At 53.7% G+C, this 16,216-nt stretch overlaps 1 protein-coding gene across 2 annotated transcripts in view; it reads left to right on the forward strand.

The window, feature by feature from the left end:
* HM13 (histocompatibility minor 13) overlaps positions 1 to 15,905 on the forward strand; it is a 36,988-nt gene extending 21,083 nt beyond the window's left edge. The window contains exons 5-13 of one of the 2 annotated variants that reach the window (XM_037811024.1): positions 122 to 207; positions 282 to 407; positions 1,125 to 1,182; positions 4,115 to 4,198; positions 6,822 to 6,858; positions 8,320 to 8,422; positions 12,599 to 12,684; positions 14,568 to 14,771; positions 15,507 to 15,905. In XM_037811024.1, the coding sequence (XP_037666952.1) occupies positions 122 to 207; positions 282 to 407; positions 1,125 to 1,182; positions 4,115 to 4,198; positions 6,822 to 6,858; positions 8,320 to 8,422; positions 12,599 to 12,684; positions 14,568 to 14,718 (731 nt within the window). In that variant the 3' untranslated portion in view covers positions 14,719 to 14,771; positions 15,507 to 15,905. The remainder of the gene's footprint in view (positions 1 to 121; positions 208 to 281; positions 408 to 1,124; positions 1,183 to 4,114; positions 4,199 to 6,821; positions 6,859 to 8,319; positions 8,423 to 12,598; positions 12,685 to 14,567; positions 14,772 to 15,506) is intronic. The other variant, XM_037811025.1, reaches the window with a different exon arrangement.
* Positions 15,906 to 16,216: the final 311 nt, after the last annotated feature.

The raw sequence follows: 16,216 nt of genomic DNA on the forward strand, positions 1-16,216 counted from the left end.
GTCCCCACCCCCACTCCCCCAACCTACGGGCACAGCCATGCCCTCCTGCACCCAGGGACTGGCAGGGGGAGGGAAGGGCGGCCCCACCCTGGGAGTGAACTGACCCGACCTTTCTGCCCAGAGATCGTCAATTATGAGTTTGACACCAAGGACCTGGTGTGCCTGGGCCTGAGCAGCGTCGTCGGCGTCTGGTACCTGCTGAGGAAGGTGAGAAGCTGGGGCCCAGGCAGGGGGTTGGGGGCTGCCAGGAGCCAGTTGGCCTCATGCCCGCTTTTCCCCAGCACTGGATTGCCAACAACGTCTTTGGCCTGGCCTTCTCGCTCAATGGGGTAGAGCTGCTGCACCTGAACAATGTCAGCACCGGCTGCATCCTGCTGGGCGGGCTCTTCATCTACGACGTCTTCTGGGTGAGTCGGGTGGGGATGTGCAGGCCACGGGGCACCCTTGCCCTCCTACCCACCTTTCTCTGTGGGCCCAGAAGCAATATGTAGTCTGATGGAGCCACACCCTGCTCCCCTCACCTATGAATGGGGCCAGAGAGAGCAGATGCTGCCGTTCGCAGAGAGCCTGCCAGGTGCCAATGCCTTTGTGCCACCTCACAGCAGCCCTAGCAGAGGGACTTCCTCCCGTGTCTCCCTGGCAAGCACGTTAACATCAGAGAGGTTTGGGCAGGGGTGGTGGGCAGCGAGGGCGTTGGTAGTGAGGAAGGAGCAGCTGCTGAGAGCATGCTCTGACCGATGGACCCTCATGCTCACTCCGCGACGTGGGACCAAAGTTGGTCTCACTCAGACAGCCTCTCCCTGGCCCCAGGTGGCCTCTTCTCCCCGTGAGCGGGAGGTGATGGGGGACTTTGTATGTCTTGGGAGGGGCAGAGCCCTGAACAACCACAGACTCCTGGCATGGGCCACTCAGAGGCCCTTCCAGACTCCTTCAAATCGCCCCTCTTTGTTGCCGGAGGTGTCCATATTGTCAGGATCACAGGCCACCTAACCTCAACTTCCTGTCTTCTCTGGAGCTCCACTGGCTGTGGGTCTCAGGCAGTAGCACACCTAGGAGCCCAGGGACAGCCATTCCTTCCTACGTGGCCCCTCACCTCCCTCCAGACTCCTGCCTTCTCCTTCTAGGTATTTGGCACCAACGTGATGGTGACAGTGGCCAAGTCCTTTGAGGCACCAATAAAATGTGAGTGACCACCCCACCATGGGGCCCCACTGCTCCCTACCATAACTGACCCACCCCCTTATGGTCCCTGTTTGGGTCAGTACTTCTCCTTTATCCCTTCCCCACACACCTCTTCCTCCTCCAAGCTCTCCTTTACCCTCCAGCCTGGCTTCATGCTTGGGGCCACTTGGTCCCAGTGCAGAGTAATATGGGACGAGCCTATGGGAACAAGCACAGAGCAGGCCTGTCTCACCTAGCCTGTGTGTGTGCGGGGGGCGGGGGGGGGGGGGGTGTGTGTGAATGCAGGGACTTTCCAGAAGAGAAGACTCCCACTGACACCTGAAAACCCCCTTTCTCTAAGTATTGGGTGTGTCCCTCACCTTTTATGCTGCTCTGGTTTTATTATTCAACTGTATCTGTTGCTTATAAGTATTAGAAAATTCAACTACCGGCAGCTTTAAACGAGAAAGTTGTGTTCTCTCTCACAACAACAGGCCCAGTGGTGGAGCGGCTTAGGGTGGGCCATCCAGGGTTACTTCTGTCCTCCCACTCCACCATTCTCAGTACGTTCTCCCGTCCCCAAAACTCCTCCCCTCCTGATCCCCTGGTGGCTGCCACAGGTTCCCGCATTAACTCTTCCCACAGCTATGTCCAGAGGCAGAAAGGGAACACTTTTTCTTTGTCTGTTTTCACCAGGGAGGAATGTTTTTCCCCCAAACCCCTCTGCGGCCTCCCTCACATCTCTTCAGCCAAAATGGGGTCACAGGCCCAAGTCCAAACCCATCATCAGCAAGGGGGCTGGGAAAGCATGAGGAGCTTAGATTAGAGGTTGAGCCTTAAGCTAATTGAGTCAACTCCTGGGGGCACAGAGCTCAAAGAAGGGGACATGGAGGAAGAGGAAGGGTCCTGCCAGAGGACAGCTGGCAGGAAGCGCCCTAGGATGCGTTGGCTCCTTATTGGGCCATTGGGCTGGCGTTGGCCTCAGAGTCAAGAAATGGCCATCTTTCTCGTGGTCTCGTGCCCCACTACCACAGACAGGTTTCCTCCATGAGCAGGTGGGGGAGCTCATGGCCACAGCCTGCTCCGAAATTCTGTGGTCCCAGCTCAGGGACCCCAGAGGAAAGCAAGTTTCTTCCAGCTTTGGCTTGAATCAGTCTGAGGGAACTGGCCTGGGTCCTGAGCCTCCCTCTGACGTGGAGATGGAGGGTTCAGGTGGACAAGTCTGGGCCACTGCCCTTTCCAGTGGCTGGGGGAAGATTATTTGAGTTGCAGTTCTCCACCACAGGAGAATGGGATGCTGGGCAAGCAAGAACAGCAGTTATCCCCAGCATGCTCTGAGGGAGGAGCGGGGGTGTGAGAGCCTGGAGAACCCTGCTAATGTGTCAAGGGAAGCTTTCCCGGGTCAGAAAGGATGAATAAGAGTTTCCTGGGCAGTATGGGCTTTTGAAAGAGAGGGTTCAGTTTCAGCAAAGAGCAGAGGCAGGAAAATGCATGGAGAGCCCTGGGAGAGAGGGAGGGAGTGTGACTGAATCTAGAGGAGCAGCAGGGAAGAGGCTAGAAAAAGAGGCAGGAAGAAGCCCGATTTGGGGAAGCCAAGGATGTCATGCCAAGGCACTTGGACACTGCCCAGTAGGCCATGGGTGAGCCGTGGGAGGGTGCTGAGCACAGAAATTACGCTGGCATATTTGACCTTGGAATCTGGTTTTCTGGGTTAGGGAAAAGGACCATTGCCTTCTGCCAGGACTAGAGCTCAGATGTGGAATTGCCAAGTGGTTAGGTGCATATACGCCAAGGCCAGGACACCCAGGCTTGAATCGCAGCTCTGCCATTTGGTGGCTGTGTGGCTTTGGGGTGGAGAATTAGCCTCTCAGGGCTTCACATGGGTAAAACGGAGACAGTATTCTGTGCCATTCACAACCGAACGGGACTAGGATTGAGAGGACTGAATGAAGAAATGAACAAATCATTGTACCCTGTGCATTCCAGGCAGAAAGCAATGGGCAGGGCAAGAACATCTGCATTTACTAGGGAAGCAAAAGTTTACCCATCATCCCATAGTCTGCTGCTTATTTACCATTGGCCAGCACTGGGTCTCATGACTGCTTATAGCCACAAGAAAGTTAAAAATTCGGGGAGCAGGATTGTCCCTATTGGCTTAGCCTTAGAGCAATCTGTTGCCTGGGAAGGCTGCCCCGGTGAAAATCAGGGCCAGGTTAGTAAAGAAGGAATGAATGGCAGTTAACAATGTATGCGAATCATCTAATCCTCACCACAACCCGAGGGCATCAGTTTTACTGTTCACCCATTTTACAGGGAGAAAACTAAGAGTAGTTAAGTAACCTGGGCAGAGTCACACAGCAGAGCCAGGACTCTGACCCAAGCAGTCTGGTGCTGAAGCCCACTCATAGCTGCCACATTCTTCTGCTCACAAGGACATACGGCTGAAATCCAGTTTCAACTGCCTTTTGTCATAACTGGGCGCACAGGGAGGCATTTCTCCCTAATCTGTAGTTGTCCCAGCAAGCCAGCCGCAAGATTTCTGAGTGAGGGGCTTTAAGTGAGGAATGTGCAGGTGCATGTCGTTTTCTCCCTCTGCAGACACAGAAAGAGCCTATAGCCTGGGCTCACCCTGCCTCTGTCCACACCCCTGCTGTGGGGAGAAGGAAACCACTTAGATGTCAGCACTACATGGGGCTCTTTTGTCTATTTATTGTACTAGACTTTGGAGTCGATTCCATTTAATCAGAGGGTTCTGTAGGTGTAAAAAGGCATTAAAATTGTATGGTATGTGAACTGGATCTCAGTAAAGGCATAAAACCTTTGCTGTAGATGACTTCGGATTCCTCCCCATCCTCCCCACCCAGAAATATGATGTGTGAGTGTCATGCAGCAGGGTAGGGTGCAGGGCAGTGAGCGGGACTCGGGCTGCTCCTCACTCCCCTTCCCTCTGCAGTGGTGTTTCCCCAGGATCTACTGGAGAAGGGCCTCGAAGCAGACAACTTTGCCATGCTGGGACTCGGAGATATCGTCATTCCAGGTGACCTGCTGGTGTGGAGGCCACAACACAGGGCACGGGGTGGGGGGAACGGGGTACCACGAAACAGAAGCCTTACCTATGGGGAAAGGGAAGAGGGTTAGGCTGGGTGATTCCAAAGCCCCATCCCGAGTCAACCCAGGGTTGAGTGAAGGATTCAGCCTCAACACACGGTTATGGAATGGCTGTCATGTATCAGGTTCTTTGCAGAGCTTCTGGTCTGAGTGAACTCACATTAATCGAGAACTACACAAATAAATGTGTAATGGCAGGCTGAGGCACAGCCTGTGAAGGTGCACATTCGGTGCTAGCCATGAGAGAACCTGAGAACCTGAGGCCTTTCACCCCCCACACCCCTTCCCAGTTTTCACAAGTGTTACACATGTGCTGGAACTGCCCAAGGTCCCTCCGCCCTCCTCTCCTTTGCCAAGAGATCCCCAGGGAGAATATGCGCCTGGGACAAAGGCACAAGGACACATGCTCCAACTGGCCTTTGGACACATGCACCTCCATGTGGGAGCTCACCACGCCTGTCCGCCATCCTGACCATGGACCCCTGTCCTGACGGTCCACAGCCTTGCCTCCCCAGCCAGACACCTAAGGGCAAAGCTGAGCTGCGGCTCCTAGGGCAGCTGAGGAGCAGCTGACGCTGTGTCTGCACACCTGGGCCCAGGGGCAAGGGCAGTGAACACCCAAGGCACATACTTGTTCTACTGGTTCTAGAGTCTTAGAACCAGAGGGTTAGCAGTATCCTTAGTGCTTGTTTAAAAAAGTTTGAAGCCAATTAGAAGCCACTTTCCACTGTAGAAAGTAATAGCAATTCCACCAATAACACACAGTTCTGTGTGTGGTACTTTCATTTTATGATACGTATGTTGGTGAAGCAGAGGTTCCTTGTTCTACCAGTGAGGAAACTGAGGTACAGAGAAGCGAGAGTCTTATGTAAATTCGCACACCAACAAGCAACATGACCATGTCTGACAGCCCAAAAACCATCAGATAAAAATCACAGCAGCTACCATGTGTCATGCTCACCCAGTAGAGTAGAGGGTATTTCCATTTTACAGATGAAGAAACTGTGGTTCAGAGAGAAGAGTTCAGCTTACCTGAGGCCTTGGGGGTGGGGGTCGGGAGCCATGCTGTTTCCATAACTTGCTTCCCCAGGAGGCAGCCTCAGCAGGCAGAAGAAATAGTCCTATAATGCATTTGGCACACTCTGCAGGGGATGGGCTGTCACAGGCACCCACACAAACTCCCTTGGTGTCCTCATCGGTCATAGTTCTGGCCTTGAGACACACTCAGGACATTTCTACACCAGTCTCTGTCTGTGTAAATCACAATAAATGTAAGTAGATTGAGCCCTCACAGCTCCTTGGCGATGGTCTTCAAAGAAGAATGGGTTGCATGACATTGTTTTGAAGACCAGATACGGTATTGGGAGTGAGAGCCCTTGGCGGAGCTCTGACCCCTGGATTAGCTGAAGAACGGTTACAGAATTCAGCCACTGGGGGGGCACCGAGTTCCCGGCTTTGTTTCCACAAGAGGCAGCATTTGCTGCCCCACCGCACCACTCCCCACTCTCTGCTTGCTCGCCCTGAGGACAAACGCATTTCCCTCGTTAAGATTAATCGTGTGTTGCAGTCAGTAATTCTGATTAGCACGGAATGTTTTGGTTCTTGAGAACCCGCTGTCAGCTGAATTATACTTGAGGGAGACACACACACAGATAGGACAAGTATGCACATCTAGAGGGTGGACTGTCCGGCTGGGTCTGGGAGCGTCTTTGGCTTCTGGGGTGCCTGGGCTGGATTTTGGAGTGCAAGGGGACAGGGTTAGCCATCCTCTTTCCCGAGCTCCTGCAGAGCCGCCACCTCACTTCTGCTCTTTCTCCCTCCAACCCATCCCCCATGTCGCCACCACAGGGGTCTTTTCCAAAATCTGTTCAGGCTGTCCTCCTGCTTAGAACATGGGTGTGTCTTCTTAGGATAAAGACTCAACTCCTCCTGGTGGGCTGTGGGGCCCCTGTGACCCATCCAGTCCTCGCATCACTCTGGGCTGCAGCCTCACTGGCCTCCCCCATCCTGGTCACACCCTGACGCCATCTTTCCTCAGTGTCTTTGCACCTCCTCCTCCCTCTCCCTTGCAAGTGTCGCTTCCTCAAAGAAGCCCTCCTTCCTTTCTGCCCTCACCCTCAGCCTGGGTCTCCTCCCTGTTATGCCTTCCCATGAAACAGGAAGTGCTCTTTCACAGTTAGGTTCTTACACTTATTTTTGTTTATATTTGATTAATGTCTCTACCCCAGTCCCTGAGGCTGAGCTCTGTGAGAGCAGTGATTTTGCTCACCCCTTTATTGCCTGGTACCTAGTAGGCACTTGATAAACATTTGGGACCAGCATTGGAGTGGATGGACTCAGTATGGTACAGTATCATGCTGTCAAGTGCTGGGTCAGTGTGGTCCCAGGCCAAAGCAAAATCATGGGGCCCTCTCATTGTTCTAGGTGGTCTGCTGGTCACTTGGCAGTGTTGGCCACACCGTTGGCTCCCATGACCGCCCTAGGCCCCAGTCAGGGTGCTCACTATCCCACTCCCTCCCTGCCACCATCTAACCTTTGCTTTTTCCCTGCAGGGATCTTCATTGCCTTGTTGCTGCGTTTTGACATCAGGTAAGCTGTTCGGGAACTGTGGTCCTTCACCCACGGGCTCAGTGAGTGGGGGGCCCACCCCAGCAGAGGCTTCCCAGAGCAGACCTGCAGGAGCTCAGAGGAGCTACCTTGGGAGGCCAGACCCTCCACCCCCATGGCAGCCAGAGCGATTCTGTATTTTTTATTTGGAGGTTCTAAGTGTTCATCCACTAAAAAAAGAGACTGTGGGCAAAAATAAAGTTGAGAATCACAGACCAAGAAGAGATTGAAAGACAGCAGGGCCTGGTAGCACCTGTAGTTCTTCCTTATACATAACCTGGGCAAATGGCCTGATTTTCTGAGCTTCAGGTTTCTCATTCTTAAATTTGTGGTAAACAAGAGTTTCTACTTCAGGATTACCAGGAAAATCTGGAGAGAACGTGCAGAGATAGTGCTAAGCGCAAGCTGACCCCAGAGGCACTCCAGGAAACCCAGCTGCTCTGGTCATCATCACCATTTGTTATCAGCCCAGGGTCAGGTCACCGTGTCCCAGCTGCTCTAGCTGTTCCACACCCTCTCCATACTCGGATTTTTTTTTCAGTCTCTTCTAGAAAGGGAGCGGAATGGAGAGGGCAGGGGGCCGGCTTGAGCATCCTGGCTAATGTGCCAGAGCAACTGGGCCTGCTGCCAGCAGGTGGCGCCAGAGACCAGGCCCCGTCATCTTATGCTCAGCCATTGCAGTGGAGGGCTTGCTGTGTTTGTGCTCTTCACTTTGAAGTGGTTTATGAACATTTCTTAATCTCCTTAGGCCCGATAATTGCAGAAACAGTCATAGTGCTGACAGTGGTCACGAGAAACCCATCAGTATCATCAAAATCCAGTTTGCATGTGAAACTTACCTTTGTCCACTTGCATACATCTGGGTTATTTGTGTAGTGCCATGGTGGACCTTATGGACACAAGGCCTTACAGGCAGTCTTTTGAAGGAACCTGACCTGTTTGTAAGGAGAGGTACAGCCAGCTCTGTTCCTGGCCATTCAGAGATAATACAAATAGAAGTCCACAAGAGTTCCCAGGGCCACTTGCTGGAGACCCAGGTTTAGCTGCCAGCCCCTCAGAGGCAAAATCCCAGGCCTGGCTCAGGCTCGCAGGATAAGCAAGCCCCTCTGTTCAGAGCTAGTTCTAGAATCTGCAGTATTTCCACAGGGAGAAGTTGTACCCTAGCCTTCACAACAAGCTAACCCTCACTGTCCTTGCAGCGCAGGACTCTGGTTTCCCACTTTGCACATGGCTGTGCTGAAGCTAAGAGAAGGGAAGTCACTTGTCCAGAGACACATGGCTGGGGGCAGTAGCAGCATGCACACCCACCTCTGGACTCCCCGTCCAGGGCTCTCAGTCACCCTCTGCAGCCTCCAGAGTCCTCAACTCCTATCCTCAGAAGGATGTTGCTGCCCACTCCCCACAACTAACCCTCTTTCCCCCCCACACACACCTTCTGTGCAGCTTGAAGAAGAATACCCACACCTACTTCTACACCAGCTTTGCAGCCTACATCTTCGGCCTGGGCCTTACCATCTTCATCATGCACATCTTCAAGCATGCCCAGGTGAGCAGGCCTGAACCAATGTCTATCAAGAGTAATTCCACTGCGAGTGGTAGGACCTATACAGACTTTATCTGTCTGCTCACGTGTGAGTAGTCCAGAAGCAGGTGCTGCTCAGGGTGTCAGAGGAAGTGTGTCTGTGATTCTGTTGGCTGCTGCAAGATGACTGCCACTGCTCCAGGCAGCACATCCACATTCATGCAAGGAGAAGCAGTACCAGCCATGCCTGTTGCCCTTATCAGGAAGGCAAAAACTTTCCCAGAACCCCCACAGCAGACTTTTTGTCCATGTCTCATGAGTCTTCCTTGGCCACCCCAGCTTCAGGAGAGTCAAAGAAAGAGACGATTTGGTCTCAGACTGGGTTGTGGGGGGCAGACAAGAAGGGGATTGGGCATGGATGTTACAGGATTCAACCCAGAGAGCCTGCTGTACCAGATAAGTGATAAGGTGCTGGGTCCCTTTACCCTCACCTTACAAATGGACCAGGCTCTGTCTCCTTTCCCCACCAAGATGGATGCTGAGCTGCCACTGACTGAAACAGGATTCAGGAGGACAGATGGTGGGCTGGGAGCTATCAGTATCACCTGGAGAGGGGAAGACTAGGAGTGGAAAGCAGCTGGTGGGCAGGATTGCTCTCTGCTGGAAATAATAAACACTACTGTTTGTTAAGTGCTTCCTGTGTGCTGGGCCCTGAGCTCCATACTTCATGAAGTTCTTCTGAATGGATTAGGAAACAAGTTCAGGTGCCAGACAGACACCTTGGGGTTGTTTGAGGATGAAGTGAATTAATATAAGTGCCAGACAAAATTAGTATTAGCTATTATTGTTATTGCTGTTAGCCCCCATCCTTGCTGTCATCCACTTCTTCCCCTTCCACCTTCCCCCAAGGGCACAAGGCACAGAGGAGCTGCCTTTGAATTAGTCATAAGAGCTGTTTGTTGAGTGCATACTTTGTGCCAGGCACTGTGCTAAACCCTTTGCTCACTAACTTGTTTGGTACTCACAGCACCCTTGTGAGATAGATACCAGTTGTATTCTTGTTTTACAGAAGGGTAAGGAGACACAAGTTAGGTAACTGGCCCAAGGTCCTCCAGCTGCTAAGTGGGGCATCGCCTCAGTCACTGTTGCAAACAGCCTCAGTGAATAATGCGTTCTGTCTCGGGCTCTGCGTGCTGAGACTGGCATGCACTTGGCAAGGAGTTACAAGTGCAACTGGCCTTGGATTGGGGGGGGTGGGCTTAGAGGCCTTTTGGAGGTACCAGCTCGCAGTCCCTATCTGATTCCAAGCCCCGAGCCGTTCCCCTGGCGGCCAGCAGGTGGCAGGCTTGCCTTCAGCCCTGGCTGGACTTAAGATGATCCCATTTGGTGCTCTGGCACCACTGGGAGAGGTTAGGAGAGCTGGCCCTTTCCTCAACCCAGAGGGAAAAGGAAAATGCCCCCAGTCCTACAGCAAGTCAGGCAAGCCCCAGTTGGAGCCCTGAACTTCTGACTCCTAACCCCAAGCAGCAGCCCAACCCATCTCCATGGTCATCCAGGTAGGAATCTTCCTGAAAACCCTTCTTGGGAAGAGGATCCAGGATCCGAGGGGAACATGTTCCAGGGGGTCCCCCTCCCTCTCCAAGACACAGACAGTCCCAGTGCCAGCATTTGCCCTGAGTAAAATGCCAACTCCCCTGGTGGGACCTTTACTCATTTGGCCTCTGTCAAAAACCCACCCAAGCCAGAGGGCTAGGACCCCCCCCAGAAAGGCCTTGGAGATGATCAGGAGTAGGGTCCCCTCATGGTTCAGAGAGGGAAGCAGCAAGGCCAAGGTGGGATGGGAAATCAGAAGTCCTGAACCCCAGCTCACCACCCCTATATATTCCAGCTTCACCTTAGCACTGACTTTCTTTGGAAAGGTCCCCTGGCACCTTAAGAGGAGAGAAAGGAATAGAGACTTTCAGCTCTCTGATAATCTCAAAGCAGCACTTCATGTTGGCGATGGGGGCCCTTCAATAGCTGCCAGCCTTTGAGTTAGACTGGGGATGGGGTACTAAGCTTCCACCCACCCCCACCCCACCCCCAGGAAAGCTCTCCATTTTGCCCAACTTGGCCTTGGTGAGGAAGCTGCACTGGGCTTAGAGACAGAAGAGGCTGGGTCCAGATCCTGACTGTCATGTGACTTACACCAGGCCCTTCACTCCCCACTGGGCCTCAGCCTCCTCATCTAGAAAATGGGTATGAGGAGATCTGCTTTTCAGAAATTAAATTTTAACAAACTTGTGTTTCATTTTCTGTTCCATTAGTTCCTGCCTTTGCTTATTTTATTTTCTTTCTATTTCTTTTTGGGGGGTGGGACGGTTATTTTGTTCTTTTTCTAGCTTCTTGATTTGAAAGCTTAGATATTTCAGTTCTCTCCTGTTTTCTCATAAATATACCTAAGATTATAAATTTTCCTCTGAGTACTACTTTGGCTGCCTCCCACGGATTTTGGTGTAGACCTTTGACATTGTGATTTGTTTCATTCTTGGCCCAAAGCCTAGCTCATAGCAGAGGCCCAATTCAGTGGGAGAAGTACAGCTGCCCGGGGTCAGAGCCCAGCCCAGCCGCTCACAGTGCCCTGTGTAACTTGGGCAAGACACTTCCCCTCTGCAGACCTCAGTGAAGTCATTGGTAAAACCCGGATCTTAATACTTACGGTGTTACTTAGATTCAGGGATAACATATATGAAGTGGTTTACAGCCCACCCATAGTGGGTGCCAAGAAATGGTCTCACGGTCAGGCTCAAGTGGGTGGGGAGAGGGACATTCTCTTGTCCATGTGAGGCAACAACTGTTCTCTGACACCCACCCCAGGTGTCTCTAAGCACCCCCTTAACTTTGGGCATCCATAAGGAGCCATTCACTTAGGCTTTCCAAGACTCTCCTCTGAGCACTGGAGATAAGCAGTGGACAAGACAGATGTGAACCCTGCCCTCACGGAGTTCACAGCGTAGCAAAGAAAGGGACTCTAGTCTGAAGTGGCACAGAGAAGTTCCATTACAAACTGCCAGGGAGTTCTGCTCGGGAGAGTTGCACGGGGCTCTGAGTGGCCAAGTGCACAAAGGGGATCTGACTCCATGCGAATGAAGGTTCCTTGCGGAAGTAACATCTGAGCTGAGGACTGAAGGATAAGGAGGGGTAACTGGGCAAAGGTGGGAAAGAAAAGAGCATCCCAAGCAGCAGAAATTTCATGTGGAAAGCTCCTTGGCTGGAAGTGACAGGGAGACTGAAAGGAGGCCACTGTGGCCAGAGCAGGGCTGTCAGATGAGGTTGGAGAAGGAGGCAGGAGTCAGAGCGTTGGGGTGGTGGAGGGGTGGGCAGTAGAGTGATGTCTGACTTTCAGATGCTGGAGGGAAAAGAACAGCTTTAGAGTCCAGCATGCTTGGGTTCAAATCCCAGTTTAACATCTAGATTTTGTCCTTTGTCAGCATTCTGCATCTACAAAAGGAGGATGGTCATAGGGGACATGGAGTCAGGATGGAATACTCCCTAGGAGTGCTGAGCACAGCACCTGCCACAGTAGGTGCACCAGAAGCAGGAAGTGTTAGATCACTGTCCTTTTCTCCAAATCCAGCTGCAATCAGGGCTCTCCAGACAGGCTCTGGGGCCAGACTAGCTGGGTGTGAATCCTGGCAGAGCCAGGACCAGCTGGGTGACCTTCATATGGGCCACTGGAGGTCATCATCATCATGGTCATCCTTACAACAGTATTTCCTGGTACATTTGTTTAAAATGCAGATTTCTGGCACCCTGGACCTGGGGAGCCAGGTGTGAAGGGCTAGGACCCAGGAGGTTCATGTTTTAACCTAATGTCTGAGGTGATTCAGATGCCCCTGGGAACCAGGGCCCCTGGTTGAAGCCCTGCACATCTGAGTTTCTTTGGGTGTCTTGCATTTCCTCCCACAGGTTTTGATGTAGACCTTTGTCATTGTGATTTGTTTCATTCTTGGCCTGGGAGTCAAGAATGAACAATTTGTTTTCTTTCTTGCTCTGGGACCAGGAGCCCTGGGTTCAGGCCCAGCCCCTCACTTTCTCTGTGAACTTGGGCCAGTGACTCTCCCTCTGTCAAGCCAGGATGGGAGCTGCACCCAGGAGAGGGTTGGAGTGGTGGGTGTGGCCCTGCCCACCACTGCCTGACCAGCCTGTGTCCTCTCACAGCCTGCACTCCTGTACCTGGTGCCTGCCTGTATCGGCTTTCCCGTCCTGGTGGCGCTCGCCAAGGGGGAAGTGACGGAGATGTTCAGGTAAGGGCGGGGACACACGTTCACACGGGTGCAGGTGCACCTGCCGGCAGCTAGTGGGGCCTGCGGAGGTGTTCGTACACTTGTCCATGGGAACGTTGTTCCTGCCACCCACCCCACCCCTTGCCCTTTCTGCCAGCCCATGGGTGCCTGGCCGATGGGCACCAAGGAAACCTTTCCCTGGGCTGGAGCCAGGGGAGGGCAAGTCCTTGGGGATCTCAAGGCAGCTCCTACCTTTAAATGCCAGCTGGGTCCTGAGAGGGATTGCCTAGTGTGGATTTCTCTCCCAGCTGCCCCACTGGCAGGAGCCCTGGGTTCCCTTCCCAGCAGTGCCACTGTGTGGTTTCAGGCATGTCCTTCTCCCTCCACACCCTCTGTCCCATCTTGTGGTCAATGGAAAGGGGCATGTGGAGGTGCCTAGTATGGTGGAAAGTGCCCCAGATTAGAAATCAAGTGTCAGTCCCTGTTCAGCCCCAACCAGCCATGGGACCTCAGGCACACCCCTTCCCCACTCAGGGACTCAGTTTCCCATGTTTAGGGCCCCACACCTGTCTCTATGGCTGTAACCCACAGCTAGTTTCTCTCTCACTCAGTTTGTATCTTGCTCACACCCATGCCCCTTCCCCACAGCCATGTCCACACCTGCCACACCCTGTGCACAGCCCCACCCAAACCCCAAAGCCTGCGTGACTCCGACAGGTGTCTGCTCCATGGCACCACTGACCCCACCCACCAGGGACCCAGAAATAGCTGCCAGCTGCAGTTGAAACTGCCCACTCCGGGGCCTTCCACCCAGCTCCACCTGCCTGGCCTCCAAGTTGTCCCTCGAGCAGCCGCCAGGGCCTCCCCTGCACCTGGGTGCCTGCAGGGGAACCTGTGACTCACCCCTCCCCCACGCCTGCCTCTGCCCTGCCTAGAAGCCACAGGCTCCCAACCCCCTCGCCCATTTCTTCTGGTGTGGCAAAGCCCTGTGGCTTCTGAAGCAAGTGGGGGCAAGGAGGGTGGATGACCTTTGGGACAGCCGTAGGGAGCCTAGGGAGCCAGGATGGAGCGTGGTCCCCTGAGCTCAGTACTTCGCCCTCACTCTCCCTCTGGCTCTCATCCAGCCTCAGGCCCCTTTCTCCCTCTCCTTGGAGTCACCTCCCTGGTCCCAGTCCTGTTGTGTGCTCCTCTGGCAAGCTCTGGCAGCCAGGGCAGATGGTGCCCCCTCACGGGGTGCTAGTTTTTCTAAATGTCCTGCCTTGTAGACACCCTACCCCCCCCCCCCCGATTCTGCCTCCCCCACCCAGAAGGTTTTCAGGTTGAGGTGAGAAAGCAGGAAGTCTCTTTTCTCTTTCTGTCCATCTCTCTTCCCTGATTCTCCACCTCATCTTCTTTTTTACTTTTCCCTTTTTATATTCTTGTGTTTATTTTTTAATGGATAACACAGTCACATGGTTCAAAATTCCCTAGCTGTGAGAGGGAGCACCCTCATGGCCCCCCCACGGAGGCAGCCTCTGTTACATAGACAGCCCGAGGCATCTGTGCACCTACAAGCAAATAATGCACGTATATGTTCCCACAGAGGGGAACGCTCATAGAGTATCCTGTGTCTTGTTTTCCTCATAGAATAGTCTGTCTTAGAAATACGTAGAGATATTTATATTTAGAGATATTTAGAGCAGCACAGATACAGCTAGAGCATCCTTGTTCTTCTGCACAGCTGCATCGTCTTCCTTCATAGAGGTGCATCTTTTTGTGATACCAGCTTCTTTCCACAAAGCCTGAAAGTGCAGAGACAATAGTTCTGTTCCCTCCTCCTTGGAAAGGAAGTCTAACTCTGTCCTCCCCTTAGTTTTGCCCCTTCCATCTCTTTTTTTCTGTCTTTCTGTCTGTCTCTCACACAGCTACGAGTCCTCAGCGGAAATCCTGCCTCACACCCCGAGGCTCACCCACTTCCCCACAGTCTCGGGCTCCCCAGCCAGCCTGGCCGACTCCATGCAGCAGAAGCTAGCTGGCCCTCGCCGCCGGCGCCCGCAGAATCCCAGCGCCATCTAATGCCTGGCGGGTGCCCACCTGCCTGCTTCCCCCCACCTGCCCCAGGGCCCAAGGTAGGGCCGACACTCAAGCTCCAGTGTACAGGGCAGGGAACACCACCGGGGTGGGCAGCAGGAGGCAGCTCCGCCACAGCCGCCGGACAGCAACTGCCCTCAGCCCTGGGGCCGGGAACCTCCATGCCGCATCAGTGACATGGAGCTTACACGAGCAAGTGGTATAAACAGCCCCTGTTGAACAGCAGTTATCCTCCCTGCTCGCTGTATATATATAACCTTGGGCAAGTCACTTTCCTCTTTCTGAACCTCTCTGTGTTCATTTCTCAGTGGGTTTTCTCTGGTCAGGAAATGTATTGACCTTGGCATGAACTCACTTGCTCAATAAGTGAAGCCCATGGTAATAGCTAATCCAGAGTGTCAGCCTTCCAGAACGGCTCCTTGTCACTTGCCAGTAGAGTGCCCCCTCCACTCCCAACCCTGGGGCTGAGCTGCCTGCCGTGTGCCCTGGGAGCAGCCCAGCCACCATAGCCTCCGCTGGCCGCCCCCTTCCACTTCCTCCAGCACAAACCCGGGCCCAACCTCTCCTCCACTTGCCGTTGCTCTTGGTGCCCCTTGGCACCGTCAGGCACAGAGAAGGCAGAGCCGCCTGTCTGAGGAGGACACCCAGTGGGGCCTGGTCAAGTGCTGGAAGATGTGGGGCTGATGTTCCCTCCTGTGTCCATGGGGATCCCAGGGGTTTGGCTCTCCCCCTCCTCTAAATGTGTTGTTTTTATTTTATTTTTTGGGTCCCAGTTATGAGGAGTCAAATCCTAAGGATCCGGCAGCAGTGACAGAATCCAAAGAGGGCACAGAGGCATCGAAAGGGCTGGAGAAGAAGGAGAAATGATGCGGCTGCTGCCTGACCCTCTGAGGGCCAGACCAGACAGCGGGGGATGGACTGACACAGGCGGGCACCGGCAGAGGGTGCAGGAGCCGAGGGTGGCTTTGGGAGTGGGCGACCCTGCTGGGGCAGGGCCACAGTGGCTTCTCCCCCTCCCCTTCTCCCACCTTCCTCTGCCCCTCCCCATCCCTTGCAGGGAAAGAAATCCCCTAACCCCAATCTCCGGGCATCAGGGTGGGGGTGGGGGTGTCTGATTTTTAGATTTTGTATTGTGGACAGATTTTGCCTCGCATTAAAAACTCCTCCATTGCCGGGTGGGCCATGCTCCTGGAAGGGTGCTCTGCGTGAGCACCAGCATCTTGCACTGAGTTTACTGATCTCGTCCTCCCACCCAGAGACTTGGGGAAAGTGGGGTATCCCAACCTGTGGTAAGGTCCTGACCTCTAGGCCCCTCCGTCCACCTGGGTGCCTGGCCAGTGTGCCAGCTCAGTGCCCCAGGCAAGCCCATTGGCCAGCAGAGGGGCCCATGAGCCCTCCTCTTCCCAGCCATTGGGTTTTTCCCCCACCATCCTCCTCTGAACACGGGCAGGGGGCAGTAAGGGTGTTGGGCAGGTGCTCACCG

This window comes from Choloepus didactylus, chromosome 19, assembly GCF_015220235.1.
Source record: "Choloepus didactylus isolate mChoDid1 chromosome 19, mChoDid1.pri, whole genome shotgun sequence".
NCBI classification, from domain to species: domain Eukaryota; kingdom Metazoa; phylum Chordata; class Mammalia; order Pilosa; family Megalonychidae; genus Choloepus; species Choloepus didactylus.